The sequence below is a fragment of the Amphiprion ocellaris genome, chromosome 6, assembly GCF_022539595.1.
Source record: "Amphiprion ocellaris isolate individual 3 ecotype Okinawa chromosome 6, ASM2253959v1, whole genome shotgun sequence".
NCBI lineage: Eukaryota > Metazoa > Chordata > Actinopteri > Pomacentridae > Amphiprion > Amphiprion ocellaris.
In genome coordinates, this window is record NC_072771.1 from 25,705,601 (window position 1) to 25,724,804 (window position 19,204).

The following is a 19,204-nucleotide window of genomic DNA, read 5'->3' on the forward strand; positions in this document are numbered from 1 at the left end:
TACCAGTCAAAAGTTTGAACAAATCTTCTAATTTAATGTTTTTTTCTTTAATTATTTTCTGCACTGTAGATTAATACTGAAGACATGGAAAATAAAAAAAAAAACAAATGGAATTATGTTGTAAATTAGAAATATGTTAATCTTCCGTATTAATATACAATGTAGAAAATAATACAAGTAGTATTAGTATTGTACTTACTTTACTATGTTTCTTTTTACCGGTATTTACAATTGAACATTGAATTCGCAGTTCTAAACATGGCATTAACGGGCTATCTTTACTTTTATGTGGTTTTTTAATATTTCTATGCTGTTGTGTGCACATTTGAGTTGTTTCCCAGAAGATAGACGGAGCCCCCAGCAGCTGTGTATGTGTGTGCGTGCGTGTGAGTGCGTGCGTGAGAGCAGCTCGTTTCGTTGGAAAATTACAGGCCGTGTGTGCAGCAGAGGCGTGGCGGCAGATGCATACTGTATGTAAAGATAACTGTATATGGGCAGATGACGGTGACGCAGCGTCGTGCGTAAAAGGAGGCCGGACCTTAAATCTCGCTGCCTCTTCCTCCTCCACTGACTCTCCGTCTGTCCGGCCGGGCGCTGGTGTATTTCGTAACCGGCGGTGGTGTCTCCTCTCCTCCTCTCAGCCATGGCAGCGGTCAGGACTCTCAGGAAACTGTGCCAACACTCCCAGCACCAAGTCTGTAAACTGCACACGTCCGCCTCGAGGTGAGTCGATCATCCATCTGCCGCGATCTGAGTCAATGTGGGAACAATTTTACGACATGTGCGGCTGGTTTGTTTTCCTAAATGACCAGACGGCTCGGTTTCTTTCCTGTGCGCTTCCTCGGATGTGGGTTTCTCTTCTCGATGGATGAGGTTGTAGGTTTTATTCTTTGTATTCTCGGGGTTTGGCTGATTTTTATTGTACTAAATGTCCGCAGCAGTGTGTGAGTTGATGCGCCCCCAGCGTTTTGCCGGTAACATTGCAGCGGTTGGCTGGCTGATGAAATCGGCCTGAGCGTTTGCACCCTGTGGCTTGAGGAGCCAAGTTTCAGCTGGAGCCCGAGGTGCAGGTCCGGGGAAAAGAGGACATACATGTGCATTCAGCACATTCAGTCCTGGATGGTATGAGATCATCCAAAATGGAAAAAATCAGAAACGGCTGTAGGCAACTCGGCAACTCACAGATGAAAAATGTACATCCCGTGCAGGTATTTATTGGGAACGTGCTGAGTACAGCATGATACCAATGACTGGGAGGCAATGCAATGAACTAATGCTGCTCACACGCCTTGATAAACTTTAATCTCGTGGCTCCTGCACATGATCTGACTGAAGGCACAAGATTGATGATTAAAACCTGTGTCACGCACAAGTCACCTCTCATCGTTTCACTAAACTACATCTGCTTGAGTCACATTCTTTTAAAGAACAAGAAGGCAACTTTAATTATAAAGGTGTGGCTCATTTCTGCAAACTGAACAACAATTCAGAACAAGAACACAGATTGAATACTCAAATGTAACTATGCACAAAAGACACAACTTTCCTCTGTGTTTGGTCTCACTTTACTTGAGATATTGGTGCACCCATGACTTTGAAAAGGAGAGGTTCTTCCTCAGGAGCAGAGCTTCGTATTTAAATTTATGTGCCGAGCATTTGGCTGCCCTGCAATCTCGACACATTTCTTTGGGGACCTGGTACACTGGCCCCATGGTCTCACCTCATTCTGCTACATTTAATTAGTTTTGGCAGAATAACAGTGACGGTTACATCACTGTTGATGGCTCATTACTCTTCAGTTATTAGCCATTGATTTCTGTTTGTTATATAACGCAGAACCATCTTGGCGCCTTTGAATTTTGGACAAAGCAGGACAGCAGCGTCGTAAATACTGTACAGTGAGTTTTAGCCCTTGTAGGAAAAAAAAGAAGCTACTCACCTTTGCTTCAGTGTGCCAATTTGTTCTGACTGTGATTTAAAATGCTGTAACGCTACATGTACTCATAAAGCATCTGGCTCAGTCAGGTGGAGACGTGTTGCGTCTAATTATAGAGGCCAGATCTGGTGCCTATCCATGTTTCATGGTGGAAGTTCACAGGTTTCTGGTGTCCTCCTCAGCTGCAGTTAAACGGATCATGTACAGTTAATAAGTGGGTTCGGAGTTGATGTATAAAGATGAGCCAACTTAAAAGGATGCTAGCTTAGTTTTCACAGTTTAATGACTTTTTTTGTGGTTGGCAGTCACATCAAGGAGGACAGTTTTCCACTATCTCACATTCTAAACAGGAAACTCTGTTGGTTGAACTTATTTTGTCAACTGAGCCGAGCATTGATTACTTGCCCTCTGACCTCACTTCTTTTGTGACTCTCAGGCAGGAGGCAGTGGTCATCTCAGGAAAGAAACTTGCGCGGCAGATTCGCGAGGAGGCCCGGGTCGATGTGGAGAAATGGGTTCTAGCCGGCCACAGGAGACCCCATCTGAGTGTGGTCCTCGTGGGAGACAACCCAGCCAGCCACTCCTACGTCCTGAACAAGACACGTGCTGCGGCCGATGTCGGTAAGCGATAAAACACAACCGTCCTACTTTGTAGCAACTAAAGAACAAACTAGTAGTTTGTGTGTTGAGTTATCTTGTCACTTCGACCTCCCACAGGAATCTCAAGTGAGACAATTCTCAAGCATTCAGACATCAGTGAGGAGGAGTTACTGGACTTGATCTACAAACTCAACGCAGACCACCGTGTGGACGGCCTGCTGGTCCAGCTGCCTCTGCCAGGTACAGATAAAACTGTCAAAGCGAAATGAGTTGAATAAGTGTAGAGAATCCTGCATCTGTAGTGAGGCTGCTTTGTGTCATGGTATGTGCTTTTGAGGTCAGCGAAGATGGAAATAACTGAGTCCAAGTATCAATATCAGCACGTGTTGGCACTAAATACGTTAAAGGACAAACCTGCCCACCTTCATGCTGTCTCTATTAGGATTCGCCTTGTTTTTGAGGGCGGAAAAGTGTGGTGTGCTTTAAAAAGTTGCGCATTTGTGAACTTTCACACACTGTTCTGTTCCAGCTTTTCTGTCTCTAACTCCTCTCTGTTCTCTGACAGACCACATCGACGAGCGTACGATCTGCAATGCAGTTTCCCCGACGAAGGACGTAGATGGTTTCCACGTAGTCAACGTGGGTCGCATGTGCCTGGATCAGTCCACCATGCTGCCTGCCACTCCCTGGGGAGTCTGGGAAATTATTAAACGCACAGGTAACAGGAGGGACAGCTTACATCCTCTTAGAGTTGGAAAGCTGCTGAACTCAATGTCCGGATTAACTTTACTGATTTTAATCGTGCAGGTATTCCTACTCTTGGGAAGAATGTCGTGGTTGCAGGACGCTCCAAGAACGTGGGAATGCCCATTGCCATGTTGCTGCACACAGACGGCCGACACGAGAGGCCCGGAGGTGGGTTTTGATATGAGCTTGGATTATGATGTGATGTGTGAGAGATTTCGTGTACGCATACTCACCCTTCTGTTCTGCTGCAGGTGATGCCACAGTCACCATTTCTCACCGTTACACTCCAAAGGATCAACTTCGCCAGCACACTAAAATCGCTGATATCATCGTGGCTGCTGCAGGTTTGTTCAGCTGCGTCTGACGCTGAGTTGTTTTCTTGAGTGGGTTGAGTTTTCTCTGTTGTCTAACTGGGAGTTTCTGATCTATCAGGGATTCCAAACCTGATTACGGCGGACATGATCAAAGAGGGAGCAGCAGTGATCGACGTCGGAATAAACAGAGTGCAGGACCCCGTCACTGGGAAGAACAGGCTGGTGGGAGACGTGGATTTTGAAGGTGAGGCTGGAAAGTGAATGTGACCGTATTTTCTGCAGGGACTCTCTTGGTATCTTGTGCGTCTGTAATTTCAAACTCTGTCTGTCCACATTCAGGTGTGAGACAGAAGGCGGGATTCATCACCCCGGTGCCAGGAGGAGTTGGACCCATGACTGTGGCGATGCTCATGAAAAACACTATCAAAGCAGCAAAGAACGTCCTGCTGTTCCCCCCAGAGAGGATCCGCATGGCAGCTGCGTCTTAATGGGTCACAACAAATCCCACCAACAGCGACACATTCCTCCCGAGCACCACCACATCCTCATTTTGGACTCGGAGCGACCTGCTGGGCTCCGCTTGCACACAGACTGGAAAGATGAGAGCTTTGAGGCTCTCTTTCTGCTGACATCTTTAACCTTTCCTAACTTCAAGTCCAGCCATGTTTAGACTGTTACTCATGCAGCTGCACGTTTTTATGTACCAGAGTTTTCAGTATTTATCATTTGCAATGTACTTCTTTGGTGGTTTTTAAGGATTCTTAAGATATTGTTTTATTTATTGCTACAGTGACACGGTATTTAAACATGAATGAGGACAGGTGACATATTTAACTTGAAGCTAGTGAGCAGCTGAAGCAGAGAGATTGAGGCCTGTCTGTTGTGTTTCTTTCAGTTTAGTTTAGCCTTATGTACCAAGAGTGATAAGGGCTAACACCATCAGGAACAACTACGTTTATCAATTTACAAGCTTTAAAGATTCACAATTGCCTTTGTAAAAACTTTGAAATAAAGATTACAGATATGTTCTCAAGTGGAGGCTTTCTGTGCACATAAATTGTGTCAAATCATGTAAAACACGAGTAACGGATAACAACGTGAAATCTTAAATATGACACACTGGAAGCTCTTGTCACACACCAAGGTTACATTTTCTCACAGAGACTTTTTTTTCCATGTAGTGATGGTAAAATAATAAACTTGGTTTCTGTAGCACATTTCAAAACTGGCGTTACAAGGTGCTTTACAGCAAGAAGAGCAGCAATAAAACTGCAAAAAGCAGTAAGACATCAAAAGAAGACAAAACAGAAAATACATTAGAAAATACCATAATATCAGGACTAAAGTTATGCGTTTCCTGCGTCATGTTTTTATGAGCAGTCTTATTGCTGAGTTGAAATGGTGGCCTTTTTTCTTAGTGTTGCCTTTATGTTTATTAGCCTCATTAAAAAGCTGAATGGACTGTTTTCATTATTTTTCCCTGCATTTATTTTCTTTCTTTTTAGTGCTTAGAGGTTTCCTTTGTTGATCTATGGCTCATGGGGTTCATTAAGTTTGTAGGTTTGTTTAGTTCTCGTATGTGCTTGAGCAGATCGCCCCATTTTTACATTTGTCATGGCCCTTACAGGGTTATGTCAAACGCACTGAAAAAAATCAATACAAAACTGTTTGAAAATAAATTATGGCTGTTAAAGCGAGAAGGAAGATCCAGTGGACATTTATTATACATGATGCATTTTTTTTGTTTTTGTTTTGCATACTAATCAAATCAAACTTTATTTATAGAGCACTTTTCAAACAGTTAAAAATGCAACACAAAGTGCTCTACAACATTTAAAAACATTAAAAACAAGAAAACCCATCCCTCCCTCCCTCCCTCCACATATACATATATGTACACCCTCACACTCTCACCACTGACTGTAGGACCTGACCTACTAACCATCCAAGTGGGCTGATAAATGTATATTCAAAGAAACGATTTGAAAATAAGGATACAGTGACCCTAAGAGAATTTTGCAGTTACATCCGTCTCAACCAACTGTAGAATGTTGTTTGTTTTTTTCTTAATGCCTCTGCTTTAATGATCAAATCCTTCATAACACTTTGGTCATTTTGTACAAGCATTTTCTTTTTCATACCTGAAATACACTTTTATGATAATACCTTACATTTAGAAGATTGTTGCATTCAACCGTAAATGCACACATTTTTTATTTTTAAGTTTAGCATTATTTTTATTTAGAATACGTAATTATGTTCTGATATTAAGTTGTTCCACATAGGCACTAGGAACCTTAGTCATGTCACGATGGCGGCGACGGAATGAAATCAAAGACGAGCACACTTCCGTAAACGAAAACGAGCTTTCAGTATGAGCTGCTGCACACTCAGGTTTACCTTATGTCATCTTTAAACAGCTGGATTCGTAGTTATGGATCGCAGCAGGTCACTGGATAGACCCGGCAGAGAGAAAAAGCAGGAGAAGAAGAAGAAACGGAGACGATCTTCCTCCTCCTCCTCTTCTTCATCGTCTTCCTCATCCAGCAGTAGAAGTCGGAGCAGATCTACTAAAAAAGCTTCACACAAAAGCAGAGGTTTGGCCTTTTAAATAAATAAATCAACTTGTAATAAGCTGGTCTTGACGGAAAAGAAGGTCTCATCTTCTAAGAGGACGACACTGAAGTGGTAATCTGATTGGAGAGTTAAGGGAAAAGTTAAGGGAAACTCAACCTCCAGCATTGAGCCACAGATCCTCCTTTTTTCAGCATTTTAATGTAGAAACGTGTTACACATTTTAGGTAAACCCTGGATGCTTTTATTGCTTATTTTTACCCGGGTTTCTGCAGGGCATTAAAAAGCATTAATAGTCATTAAGTTGATTTTGCGAAAATTAAGGCCTTAAATGGCATTCAAAATCATTAAATTTGATTCTCAGTGGCAATTAAAATTCTTTCTGCAGTTTTCAAGAAAAATATTTGACAATAATAATATAATTATAGACTGCAATTCATCAGATGTGTGGATATGGGTAAACATGGCGAAACATTGCAATAATTGTTCTGGCCAGTCGGGTACAGTTGCCAAAAACTGCATGTTTTTAAAGTGGCTGGACCAGGTGGAGGAGAGCTGGGAAATGCAAATTCCAGCAAAAATGGCTAGATAACATGGATTTCAGAGAATGACTACAGCCTGTTGGTGGTCAGGGGTGGTTTCGGGATTCAGAAATAGTGAAATGTGGGGACAGTTTTCTCATAAAAATCATCTTTTACGAAAAAAACAAACCCGTGGAATTTGTTGAGTTCACAGCCGTGGCATTGAAATTTTTTCAGTATAGCAGTTAAATGGCATTAAAAATCAATAAATTTGACTGGCTGATTTCTGCAGAAACTCTGTTTACACTTGACCACATTAGACCAGGTCCAGATCAGAAACCACTTCATATGAACTGGTCAGTCCTGACTTAGATCGTCCCAGAGAGGCAGAAGACTCTGTGCTTCCTGGACACAATCCAGAGGACAGAAGGAAGAAACAAGAAAAGGCTAAATGCAGTACCTTGTTTGTGAAACTTTTGAAACTATTTGTTAAATTGCAAAGGGGATTTTACAGTCTTTGCACATTAGACCGACTCCAAGTCTTAAACGACCACATATAGACGAGTTAAAATCTGGACTAGAAAGGCTTGGTAGGCTAAGTACTCCTTGGGACACAGTCTTCAAGTCAAATCAGGACTAAATCGTCCTACAGAGGCTAAAGGCATCTAAAGTGTTCAGAAATGGAAAATAGGTCGTTCAGCACTTTAAATTTCCCTTATCTGCTGAATTAGGGGCTTTAATTGGAAGCTAACTTCATCGTCATTCAGAGGTCTGTTGAACATTGTCTCGCTTTTTCCCTCAGATGAGAAAACACAAAGAAAGAAGCGCAGAAGACGCTCCTCTTCCTCGTCGTCCAGCTCTTCCTCCTCCTCGTCTTCTTCATCCTCGTCGAGTGATGAAAAGACAAAGAAGAAGAAAAGCAAAGCCAGAAAGAAGAAGCTGAAGAAGAAAAAGGCGACGCTGAAGAAACAGAAGAAAAAAGAGAAAAAGAAGAAGCTCAAGAAGAAGGAGAAGAAGAAAGCAGAGGTTCAGCTGCCTGCTGGTCCTGCAGAGAAACCTCCATCTTACCTGGAGGTGTGGCAGAGTGATGAGGGGGCCGTGGAGCTCGGGCCTGGTGGGTCCTCACATACCTGCTTTTTACATTTTACACATTTTAATGCATTTCACAGTTATCTAAATTACTTTAAAGCACATTTTTAAATCCTATTTTCAAACAGTCCAGGTGATGATCATCGTTTACTCTAGTAATCAGTCAAAAATTTGATCAGATAATTAGTCAGTTTTTTCTATTTGATTAATTTATTAGGTAAAAATAATCATGCGTCCAGCTTCTTAAATGTGAGGATTCGCTGCCTCTCTGTCTTACATCACTGTATCCTAAAAATCTTTGAGTTTTATGCTGCTTGTTTGACAAAAGAAGAAGTTTAAATGATGAGAAATTGTGGCCCATTTTGCATTTATTACATTATATAATAATAATATTTTCCTTTTTATCGGATTCCCCAGACCATTTACATTCCAAGTGACTAATCGCAAGGGGCTTGATGTAAGCCAGTCAGACTTTATGTCTGTAATAGTTGCATATTTTTCCCATGGTATTGCCACATGTAGGTAGTGATGGCCTCCTTCCCCGAGTACCCCTTACCCCCCTCTATATTAAAGTAAATACTAAAAAAAATATACACCACCACCCTCATTGAAAACCCTCCCATAAAAATAGTCCGTAACCTCCCTCCTGGCTCTAGCTGCAGGCTCTGCTACGTTCTAGAACATGCTGCCAGTGGAAGAAAAACAACTAAAACAGCGCATTTATCTTCAAAAAGTTACCATTTGTCCACTACCGTTCCATGTTTATATACATAAACGTCAATTACTCACGGCATTGATTCTATGAAAAGCATGGGCTTTCGTGGACAGTCAAACGTCTTCGGCCCTCCCTTCGTTGTGATAATCAGTTTTGCTGGAAAGATCAGTGTAAAACTTGTTCCTCGTTCGTGCAGTTTCTTCTTGCATTCTCTGAATTTCTCTCGTCGTTGCTGGGTGGCCTTTGAGTAGTCAGCAAACAGCATAATCTTGTAGCCCTCCCAGATCAGCTCGCCCGTGTCTCGCTGTGCGCAGTACCAGGTCCCGGTCCGATGACCGAAGAAGCCGAGCGATGATGGGTCTTGGTTTTGCCCCAGGCAGCGGCTGCTGCCTCGGCACTCGATGAACTCGCCCAACTTCGCATTTCTTCTCAATGCCGAGCAGCTGTGGGATAAGCCTCTCAATGAAGTCCGTCATCGCCCCGTGTACTTTGTTCTCCGGGATTCCAATAAATCTGATATTATTTCGTCTGGAAAAGTTTTCCAAACTTTCCAATTGTTCCCGTAACTGCGCGATTTCTTCTTTAGCGGCTGGAGGATTAGCCTTCCGCTCTTCCTCGGCCGCTTCCAAAGACTCAATCCGTGCTTCCGCTTCTTTTAGTCTGGCCATCATCGCTGTTAATTTAGTTTCTGATGACGCCGTGGTGCGTTTTATTTCTTCAATTCCTTTTACCTCCTCAGAGATTTTGGACAAAGCAGCAAAGATTTTGCTTATGTCCCGTCCAATGTCTTGCCTTGATTGCTCCTCTGTGGCAACAGGTGTGTCAGCATTGTCTTCACTCAAAGCAGGTTCAGCGGTTTCAGAGACATTTGAGCGCAAATTTCTCTGCATTTTCGAGGGTTTAGACATGATGTTACTTTAGAAAACAAGCCTGTAATTTGTAGACTAATCTGACACTGGTACATCCTTCAAAAATAAAACAGTAGCAGAGCAAAGCGGAGCTGCGTACCCGGCGTGCAGCCTCATCGGGTCACGTGACACATCTGTACTCACCAATAAATATAAATTATTGAAAAATTCGATATTAGCGTACATTTGTTTTTAGCAGAGACATAAAACTACTTCTGTATAAACAGCATGAGTAAATCTTCGCCAGATTCATTTTGCTTGTTGTTGTACATTGTCTTCTCACTCAACGTCGAAATTAATTTCAAGAACATTATCTGGTTATTTTTCTCATTTTGGGAATTACATTTCCAAATCACATGCGTTCTGTTTGATGCTCTGCTTCCTTCTGCAGTCATGACTGATGAGCAGAAGGCTCGGCTCTCCACTAAGAGGCCTCTCACCAAGGAGGAGTACGAGGCCCGGCAGAGTGTGATCCGCAGGGTGGTTGACCCTGAAACAGGACGGACCAGGTACGACCGACCTCCTGTCACGCTGTAGTTTACTGCTACAGGTGAGTTTAAGGAAGCAGTTTGTCCAGTCTATTGATATTTCTGTTTTTTTTTTTAATCTTCCAGGCTGGTGAGAGGAGAGGGGGAGATCATAGAGGAGATCGTCAGCCGAGAGAAACACAAAGACATCAACAAGGTAAAAGTTCTAACTGTAACTTTGCGTAACGAACATACTTGTTGGCCCGTAGTTAACAGTGAACACCTTTTAATCCCACAGCAAGCTACGAAGGGAGACGGGAACGCCTTCCAGAGGAAACTAGGAATCAACAGGTAGAAGATATTTTCTGATATCTGACTGCTGCTCAACTAAACTGAAACAAACTACTTCGAGAGGAGTTCACCCAGACTGCTGGAACCTTCTATAAATATTGAACAAAGTACATTTTTAGGGATGCAGATTTATCTGTGATTGAACTGTGTAGTAGCAAATACAACATGCATCTCTCAAAGGAGATTGAAAGAGAAACAGGAGTTACTGGATTGTAATATTTAGAGTCAGCGGATGCAGCAGCTCATGACGTGCCAAATAGTTTGCACATCCAGTTTACACTGATTCATTTATTTCAGCTGTTTTAAAGCATATCAGTGTGTAAATTTAAATAACGCTTCTTTTATGAGTCGTGAACATTCAAATGGTCTCTTTATTTGATATCAGCTAATTGATCTTGCATCATGTCTACTTAATGTGGGAGGTTGACGTGTTTAGTGTCTACATATTGTGCATCCACCTGTAGATGTTCTCACACCTTGTTTCATTTTTGTTCCCTAAATAAGCCTGAATTTGTGTGAACTGATGCCAGAAAAATAAACTGTCTTAACTTCCCATGTTTCATTCATTCAAGAAAGTGTTCTGTAAGCTGAGAAACGGGGAATCGCCTGCACATTTAATCCATGTTGCAAAAATTTTGTACCGACAAATGAAAATTGATCACACTTTTGAGTTTTAAACAATGAAACTATATTTATACGTTGTATATCCTAATAGACTGATGGGTTCTATGCTGCCAGGTGGTGATAAACATACAAAAACGATGATACGCTGTTCAAAACTTGACTTGCAGAAGATTCAAGTGGGATTAAATGTTGTCAGTCAAGAAATAAGTTTTTCTACTTATAATGAAGCTGAACTGTAGTGTTCTTTGAGACGATATCGCTGTTATGATCGTGAAAAAAGGCCACAATTTCTTAGTTGTTCTTTATATATTCTTTATACACTGTACATAAAAACACAAGGGAATGGATAAAATGACATTATCCAAAACCTACAAGATACACACCCTGTACAATTAAAATATTTTCCAAGCATGATTCACCCATTTCTGGTTTATATACACGACCTATAAATGCTAACTGTTGATGAAAAAGTCATGACATTGCAGTACCCGGGGAGCAGAGCTTGACACAGCGATGGGTTGCCTAATGTTGGTGAAAAATGTCAAACAGAGTTCTCCTTTGTATTTCTCCTTTACAGGTAAAATGCACCAAAGCTTTTAAAGAAATATGGCCTCTTCCTATTTCCACAAAGTCAACAGTCTATCCCTCTCCATGAAGTCAGTTGGGGTGTGAGCAGTGTTCATTCTAGGCCTTGCAACACAATGGTCAATGTAAGGCAGACAAAGCAAGTGTAAGGCCTCTGGTAATGTGTGTCAGTAGCAGAAGCGATTGTCTGCCCAGAGGTATCCAAACTTCACAGATCACCGCTTCATCTTTTACATTCTCTGGATTTTAATATCCAGCCAATTCAGACCAGGGAATATGGTTCAGTAGTTGCCAGCGTAACATGAGTTTCCAGCATCGCCTGTCATTTTCTTCTTCATTTCTATAAATGTACAAACAGCCATTCTTTACCCAGCAACTCCTAGAGGAGTTCAAACCGAATCTTGACAGTCAAAATGCAGAGAGACAGTAGTACAGTGTTTCTGAGTTACACCCTCCTTCAGCAGGATGACAAGAAACTGCCCTGATTAAGACGTAACAGCTTTTTTGAACTAGGATGTCCGATAATGTCTTCTACTCTCAATGAAATATTCGAAACACATCTCAGCGTAACACAATACAATTCAACAGCACCACAAACTGCAGCCTCCAGAACGACCATTCATCTGAATCTCTCTACAGACAGAAACCGAACATTATATCCTTCACCAAGTTTTATTGCCAGGATGGTTTATTGAACTGCATTATTTTCAGCAAGGTGGACCAGATATTCTGGCAACTGACTTTTCAACGTTGAAACCAAGACTGAGGATCTTTCCACCGGAGGAAACTGTAATATTCCAAACCATTATCAGGTCAGTGGCACTTGAATGTGAGAAACCTTTGTTAAACGTGTACCTGGGAAACACGTGGAGAAACCTTCTGCAGTTTGACGTCTGTAGAATGTGTGTCCGATCAACTGATTGTCATTGCACTGTGACGCTTCCTCAACAGTCCGTTTGATCTGGTGGTACGGCTAACTAATATTGCACGTTTCCCCTTACATTTGAGCCCATATTGGTCCATTGCAGTCAGCTCTGTACACGTCTATTAGAGGGACAAATAAACACAAAATTTCACCCATTTTTAGAAATAAATGGCCGGTGGCGTAAAGTAAGTCTTAACTATGTGTTCCTACTTTCGACAGCATATTGTACAGAATTTACAATTTGCACATTTTCTTCCTCTAAAGGCGCAGCAGAACAGAGAAAGAGACCTTAACCTAAGGAGGATTATCTATGAGCACATTCAACGCCTCATTTACAGCTTAGGGATAACCAAAGAGAAGCTATATCCCAAATTTTCCAAAATAGTTAATAACAAACATACAATATATGACACAAGATAGCAGTTCTGTTGATACAACTCTGGTGATCTGCAAGATAAAATAATAAAAATACAATACTGTGCCAGGCAAAGACCTCTGAGTTTTGGCTGCTGCAACTGAAGTTTGAAGAAAAAAAAACAAAAAAACAACGTAGCTAAAGTAATCTTAAAACACGCTTTGTTCACAAAATCAGTACATTTCTAAAAGTTCTATAGTTTTAAATAACAATTATTATCATCATCAATCAATAAAGTATATCCTGAATGAGTTGGTGTTTACCCCCAGAGTAAAGAAGACACTTGAAACTGGTCTTCGGTGGACCAGATACCAGATCTGCACTGTAATGTAACAATTATGTACAAGCCTTGTTAAGGCATTCAACTACATACTTACACAATCTATTCCATTTTTTTTTTTTACACAGGAGATCTTTCTTTTTCTTTTCCTCTCTGTTCATTTACAGCATATCATTCTATACTGTTTACTTTGGCACATTAACTGTACAGCAGTAGCAGTTTTCCCCGTAGCTGAGTTACTTTTTTCAGCAGCACAGTATGGTGCGATGTGGTGAAATGCTATAAAAGCACAGGAACAGTTTCAGCTGCAACCGTAGTTTAAAGGGAAAATTCGCAGTTTGCTTCATGTGATGTTTGGATGATTCTTTGTGCCTGAGGGCCGAGTGGAAAACAAGCAAACCTGGACCGTGTGGCTGACTTTTAATCTATACTGTTGTAGCTCTTGATCAGATAATGTCTCGTAGAACAACGTTCTCATAAATGATTCGGACGCTGATTAAGTGTGGTTTTGTGACTACTTCTATGTAGAGACACATTTAGTCCAGTTTCACCTGATTCTCAGCTTCACTCTCAGACCAGAACATCCCTGATCATCACATTAAAAAGGACATAGCTTTAAAACTACTGTACACAAAGTTGTCTCCGTAGCAAATGTTGTGCTTGCATTGGCCACATTAGTCAGTTACAGAGCAGCTCAAGCTGTCTGTAACTACTTTGTGTTTGTTTGCTGCAGAATTCAGCAGGTGGGTGCTTTTATGTGTAACTGTCTCCAATCTAAAAGCCTGTTGGAGGAAAACTGACCTTGTATTCAAGATTGATAGAGATTTACTAAACAGTAGAAACAGTCTGGATCCCTACAATATGAGCTAAATCTGGTTGTGTGCATTTTCCCATTTTCAGGGAACGCTTTTTGAAATGCCTGTTTTTAAAATGAATATAGCCACAGAATCTGTCCATGATTATATGTGTGGAGTGTGACTGGCTAGTTTTATAAAGAGTGGTTTGTAGCACCTGATTTTCCTTGTAGTATTTACCCATCTGGTGCGAGCCAGCTGTTTTTCACTCTTTATCTTTATGTCATTTGTCTCTGTAAGTCACTCTCCCGAAGGCTGTCTCACATTGTCTCTGTAATCTCATTTTGGGCTGAAAAGTCCTGGTTCCAGCTTGGTGCTGCTGCTGCGGCCCCAGCAGCTCGCTGTGATGCTCATGCTGCGCTGCGTCGCTCCCTGGCTGTGGCTGTGAGCTCGCTCCAGACGCTCCCGTTCCAGACGCTCGCTGTCCGACTGGCTCTGTGTGCGCTCAGGTCTGTTGTGGATGCTGCCTGTCGGGGAGCTCGGGGCCGGCTGGGAGGAGATGGTGCGCAACAGATGGTTCCTCTTCCTCAGGAAGTCGCTGTTTGCGCCCAGGCCGAAGCTGCCTTTGCGAAGCACCATGCGTGCACTGCTGGACTTGGCGGGCCGAGAACGGTGGTTGTACTCCAGCTGGGACAAATGAGCTGCGTAACCGTCTGTGATGAACTGTTGAGAGGATTGGAGGACAGAAAACGGTCAGCTAAAAAGAAACATGGTATTTTTACATACTGATGGATTTAATTCACATTGGATCATTCTTTTCAGTGAATTAATTACGGGCTGTTGGAGCAGAAGCATTGGAAAGCAGATCTGCATCACATTCAAAACCCAAAAACCCACCTGGGGATTTGAAAGGCATATATATATATATATATATATATATATATATATATATATTTTTTTTTTTTTTTTTTAAATAATTAAATTACACCATTTATCAGAGAAACTGTAAGAACAGGAGGTACTGTCTGATTTTCCAATTTTCAACGGTCCTTGAACTAATCATGTGTGACTTTGATTTTGTTGAGAAAAACAACCAGATGTGAGCTAAATGTTGGGATATTTCATCAAAATTACTTTATTTTACATGTCTAATTTAAAAAGAAATTGGTAAAAACAAAGCATTTACACAAACCAGATCCTGTAAAAAGAAAATAATTCTGTGCTTCTCAACACAACAAAAAAGCCATTAATGACTCAGCTGCAAACTAACAATCAAGTGACAAAAATTCAGCAACATTTTGGCTGAACTGGCCTCAACTGGACACTGTTTACACAGAGCACACAGGAGAGAAGTATGTAAACAAACCAGAAATGCAAGCAGTAAAATATTTAAACAATATTTTTCTACCAGCATTAGTAATACCTGTAGGCACTTGGAAAAAGACTGATTATTTATGGCATTCTAACTTTGTTATACTGCACAAAAGACTGTTTTGAGTTCTCTGTAATTCAAGCCATGGTTGTGCTGTTTGCATAGAGGTGCAGGACTTTATATTGCAGTGAAAAATGAGGCCACAGTGAGTAAAAATGTGACAGGAGGAAGACAAATGCCCAGAATCAGCTTAGGGTTCAGACGGTTAAATAAACATCATGGGGTTTTAGGCATTCACTTTAACATTCCTGAAGTGTATTTATGGACTATCAACATAAAAAAACTATGTATTTTCCCAAGTTGTGCATCGTATGATAAAATACCTGACACTGGTGCTGCATCTTCTTAGAGGGTCTCCCAACGATATATATTTGGGAAGGAGGGAGGCCAATGGAGGTGTAGACTGAGATGTCTTTGGTTGATCCATAGCCAGCGAAAATCTTCATGTGAGCCTGGAATCAGTCATATATGGAAGAGAACTGTTGAGCACTGGATTTTTCATACAAATACTTTTCACACTTTTTTATACTCATTGCACACAGACAGCAGCACATCTAAAACTGCACACAGTCCTCCCCTCCCCCCAGTCTGACCTCTGTAAGGGACTTGAGGAAGTTGGCCTTGTGTCTGAGCGGGTCGTGCACCAGGCCGTCACAGAAGGAAACAATGCCATGAGGGAAGTTGTGCTGAGACAGCCAGGCCACCACCCGCTGCTTCTGCATGTCTGGACGTCCGGTCACGTAAATGATCAGATAGCCTAAATCCTGCCAGTGTCTGCAATGAGGAGAAGCAGCAGAACAAACTCAGACATAAATAACACAACTACAAACTTCAATCTGAAGGAAACTCTTCGAACCCAAGGAGACAAGAGAGGAAGAGCAGCAGGGCACCTGACAACGTCCACGGCTCCAGCCCGCACTTTAGGATCACTGCCCATGATCGACACACTGGCAGCGAACGAGCCATCGATGCTGAACACCACAAACTCTGTGCCACGTGGAATAACTGTCAGGTAGCTGTCTGCAAATGTGTGGTCACCCCTGAGGAACAAAAAGAACAGTGAGAAAATAGAGGCAAGATGAAGGGAATGATGTTTTTTCTCAAAATTTGAAATTGAAATGCAAAACAAAGTCAGTTAGAAAGAAAATAGCAACCGGGATTACGGAAAAAAGGCATCTGGTTTCAAAAGGGAACCGAGCTAATCTCACCTGACGACCATTTTAACCGGGTAAACTCCGATGCCCAGACGCCTGTCCTCTGGGATGACAAAAGACACTCGTCCGCTACTGTTGGTCACCTCTGTGTTGAAGTAAACCCATTCTCCTGATGGAGGCTGGGTCATGACGTGGAGGTCAACCTGCACGGGATCAAAGAAAGAAATTAAACACAAAAATGAGCAAAAACACAAAACACACAGGCTAACATAACGCCAGGCTACAAGTGATGACAAGTGTGTAATCACCTTCTCTCCAGCCAAAGTGACCATGTCCAGAGGGCCGTACATGAAGCGACCTGTCACAAGCTGCTGGCTGTCCTCAGTGAACACGGCATCGTTCACCCGGTGGTTGGCGGTCACATTCTGCACACGAATGAAACAAACACACTTGCTGAAGTGTTGTTTTTGTGTTAGTGCCATTAATTTGGTGTTTCTCCTTTATGCTTTTGTTTTGTTGAATCACTTTTTAAAATATCAGATGAAATGTTGCGAGAGAAAACAATGTTAAAAGGCCAGATGTGAACCCAGGATGTTGTCATTAGATGGAAAGTACAGTGTAGCAAACTTAGATCCAAATTAGATTCTTCTGATACTCACCCTGATCTTAACATGAGTCCTCTTGCGCAGCCACTTTTCTCGAGGTTTAGAAGGGGTGAATTCAGACACTTCTTTCCCGTCGAGCTCCAGAATACTTGAGTTTTCGTGCCTCATGACCTAAAAGGAGCATATCACTGATTCATCTTCTGTATCTCTAAAGAAAAGCCTGCAGGATACATATTAACAGGCCATAAAGAATAGCAGAAATTCTAATGTTTACTCACCTGCCTCAGGAGAAAAGACACAACATCAGTAGACTCCCAGTATGATGCGTGGAAGAGGTGTGGTAGAGCCACTGTGGGGAAAGCGGTCAGAGCATCGGGGCAGTACAGGGCAAAATCCAGCCGCTTTGTGCCCCACCAACGTGCTGCAACTGCGATGGGAATGGGATGAATAGGGAGCAGAAACGTAAGATAAGACTTAAAGAGTCGGTGTGAGGCATGTGATGCCACGCAAAGGTGCAACACCCCTGAGGCTAAAGCAAAAAAAGTTGATTTCAGTCTTCAACCACAATCATCATCAATCCCAGCAGTTCTTCAGCTACAGGAGGGAAAGGAAGGCATTTGTAATTGTTATTATTAAGAAAATCAAGCATTGATTTGAAAGACAAAAAGAAAATATAGTTACTGGTACGTGATTTTATGAGGAAACTGAAGATGGTTATTTGTGTTAGTGTGGGCATGAAAAGAGGTTATTGATTTGGAAAGAGGGTCAAGATCTAAATTTATGCACTAGTCTTCATCAGTGCGAGTCACTGCCCTTGAATCCTTGTGAATTCAATTTATACAGAATTCAAGTAAAGGTGAAGAAAAAGAGACTTTCTGGAAGAGTAGCATGGAGTTTTTGATTGCGACACAGTGTAGGACAACAGACAGAAAAGACCTGTAGCCTCATGTTGATTTCAGCAGTCCCCTCCCGGAGAAAATACCTTGCTCCACTTCAGCCTGGGAGTCCAGTGAGACCAGATCAGATATAGCACAGTCCAGCCCCGCCGACAGGCAGTTGTCGTACTGGTCAGTGGGACTCAGACCTTCACTAGAGTCTGCGTCACCATCCAGCTCTGATGCTAGATCTGCATCAGGAGATGCATCAGGAGATCCTGCAGCCTGGTAAGCCTCTGCTTTCTTACGGGACTTAGGAGGACTTCTCAGGAAGTATTTGTTTTGTGATGATAGGGCCAGTTGGGACAAAAAACTGAACGTTTTGGATTGGTTAACCTGGCATGATTTGGCTATGGGGGGAAAAACAAGGAGAAAGAAACCGTATGATAAAATGAATGCATATGTGACAGTTTATGACAGTATAAACAGTTTGTAGAGAGATTTTGGGATGAGTCCAGTATCATTAAGCTGCTTAAACAGAACTGTGAAGCTGAAAAATAACTGTTAGTAGCAGCAGAGATGACAGATCTTCTGATGTTCTGGTGTTGAAGGAGCAGAAATATATTTTGATTAGTTCATGTCCAGTGCTGTACTGTAGGTGGTGAAACAGCCAGCATTCAGAACAGTAATGGGAGGTACAAATACATGTTACGGTAACAAAAGTGAAAAAGTGAGGAGAAGGAGGGACTTTGGAGGACAATCAAACAAAGAGCAAACAGTACCAGTTATCTCAGCAAACACTGCAGTAGGGAGTGGACAATGCAGGAATGGCATTGGGAGGAAGGTGTCTACATGCATTGCAACATTAGATAAATGCAGCATTCGTTCATTGCATTTACATTTAGACAGTGGGTAAGAGTCAGACAGACAGTGGAAAGTGGCGCTAAGCCTGCTCTTCTTCAGGACTCTGATCTTATCAGCACTTGAGTTTTAACAGGAGAAGGACAAAACCCCTTCCATGAGTCTCCCTATAATACAGGTGTTAAGTCTGGCATAGCAGAAGTAGCAAAAAAGGACCTGCGTATGCTGATGTGTACTTGGCTGACTCGGCTGCTTCAGCTGCAGTGCAGGATGTGTGTAGAGTCAGAGGAACGGGGGTTGAGAGGGAGAGAGAAGGTGATGTAGGAGAGTTGGAAAGAGAAACTAGGCAGAAATTAAAGAGAAGAGTTGGTCTGAAAGCAAGAGAAAGTGGGAGAATAACTAGAAGAGTGTTTGTGTGAGTGGAGGGAAGAG

The 19,204-nt window shown here is 42.0% G+C and overlaps 3 protein-coding genes across 10 annotated transcripts in view; 2 read left to right on the plus strand and 1 right to left on the minus strand.

Moving 5' to 3' along the window:
* Positions 1–564: 564 nt before the first annotated feature.
* Positions 565–4,630, plus strand: mthfd2 (methylenetetrahydrofolate dehydrogenase (NADP+ dependent) 2, methenyltetrahydrofolate cyclohydrolase). Its single transcript, XM_023282384.3, has 8 exons — positions 565–723; positions 2,373–2,557; positions 2,654–2,776; positions 3,102–3,254; positions 3,344–3,451; positions 3,535–3,627; positions 3,716–3,841; positions 3,937–4,630. The coding sequence occupies exons 1-8, from the start codon at positions 644–646 to the stop codon at positions 4,083–4,085; spliced, it is 1,017 nt and encodes a 338-aa protein (XP_023138152.2). The 5' UTR covers positions 565–643; the 3' UTR covers positions 4,086–4,630.
* A 1,298-nt stretch (positions 4,631–5,928) lies between these two features.
* Positions 5,929–10,775, plus strand: arl6ip4 (ADP-ribosylation factor-like 6 interacting protein 4). The gene is made up of 5 exons (XM_023282409.3): positions 5,929–6,194; positions 7,495–7,806; positions 9,796–9,913; positions 10,019–10,088; positions 10,170–10,775. Exons 1-5 carry the CDS (start codon positions 6,032–6,034, stop codon positions 10,224–10,226), a joined length of 720 nt encoding a protein of 239 aa, XP_023138177.2. The 5' UTR covers positions 5,929–6,031; the 3' UTR covers positions 10,227–10,775.
* A 358-nt stretch (positions 10,776–11,133) lies between these two features.
* LOC111576649 (membrane-associated phosphatidylinositol transfer protein 2-like) overlaps positions 11,134–19,204 on the minus strand; it is a 42,438-nt gene continuing 34,367 nt past the window's right edge. For 5 of the 8 annotated variants that reach the window (XM_023282421.3, XM_023282422.3, XM_023282423.3 and 2 more), the window contains 9 exons: positions 18,019–18,321; positions 17,315–17,463; positions 17,091–17,207; positions 16,740–16,856; positions 16,486–16,634; positions 16,168–16,317; positions 15,871–16,051; positions 15,601–15,729; positions 11,134–14,568 (listed from right to left, as the gene is read on the minus strand). In XM_023282421.3, coding sequence (XP_023138189.1) covers positions 14,185–14,568; positions 15,601–15,729; positions 15,871–16,051; positions 16,168–16,317; positions 16,486–16,634; positions 16,740–16,856; positions 17,091–17,207; positions 17,315–17,463; positions 18,019–18,321 — 1,679 coding nt within the window. In that variant the 3' untranslated portion in view covers positions 11,134–14,184. The remainder of the gene's footprint in view (positions 14,569–15,600; positions 15,730–15,870; positions 16,052–16,167; positions 16,318–16,485; positions 16,635–16,739; positions 16,857–17,090; positions 17,208–17,314; positions 17,464–18,018; positions 18,322–19,204) is intronic. The other 3 variants (XM_023282425.3, XM_035953846.2, XM_023282424.3) reach the window with 1 other exon arrangement.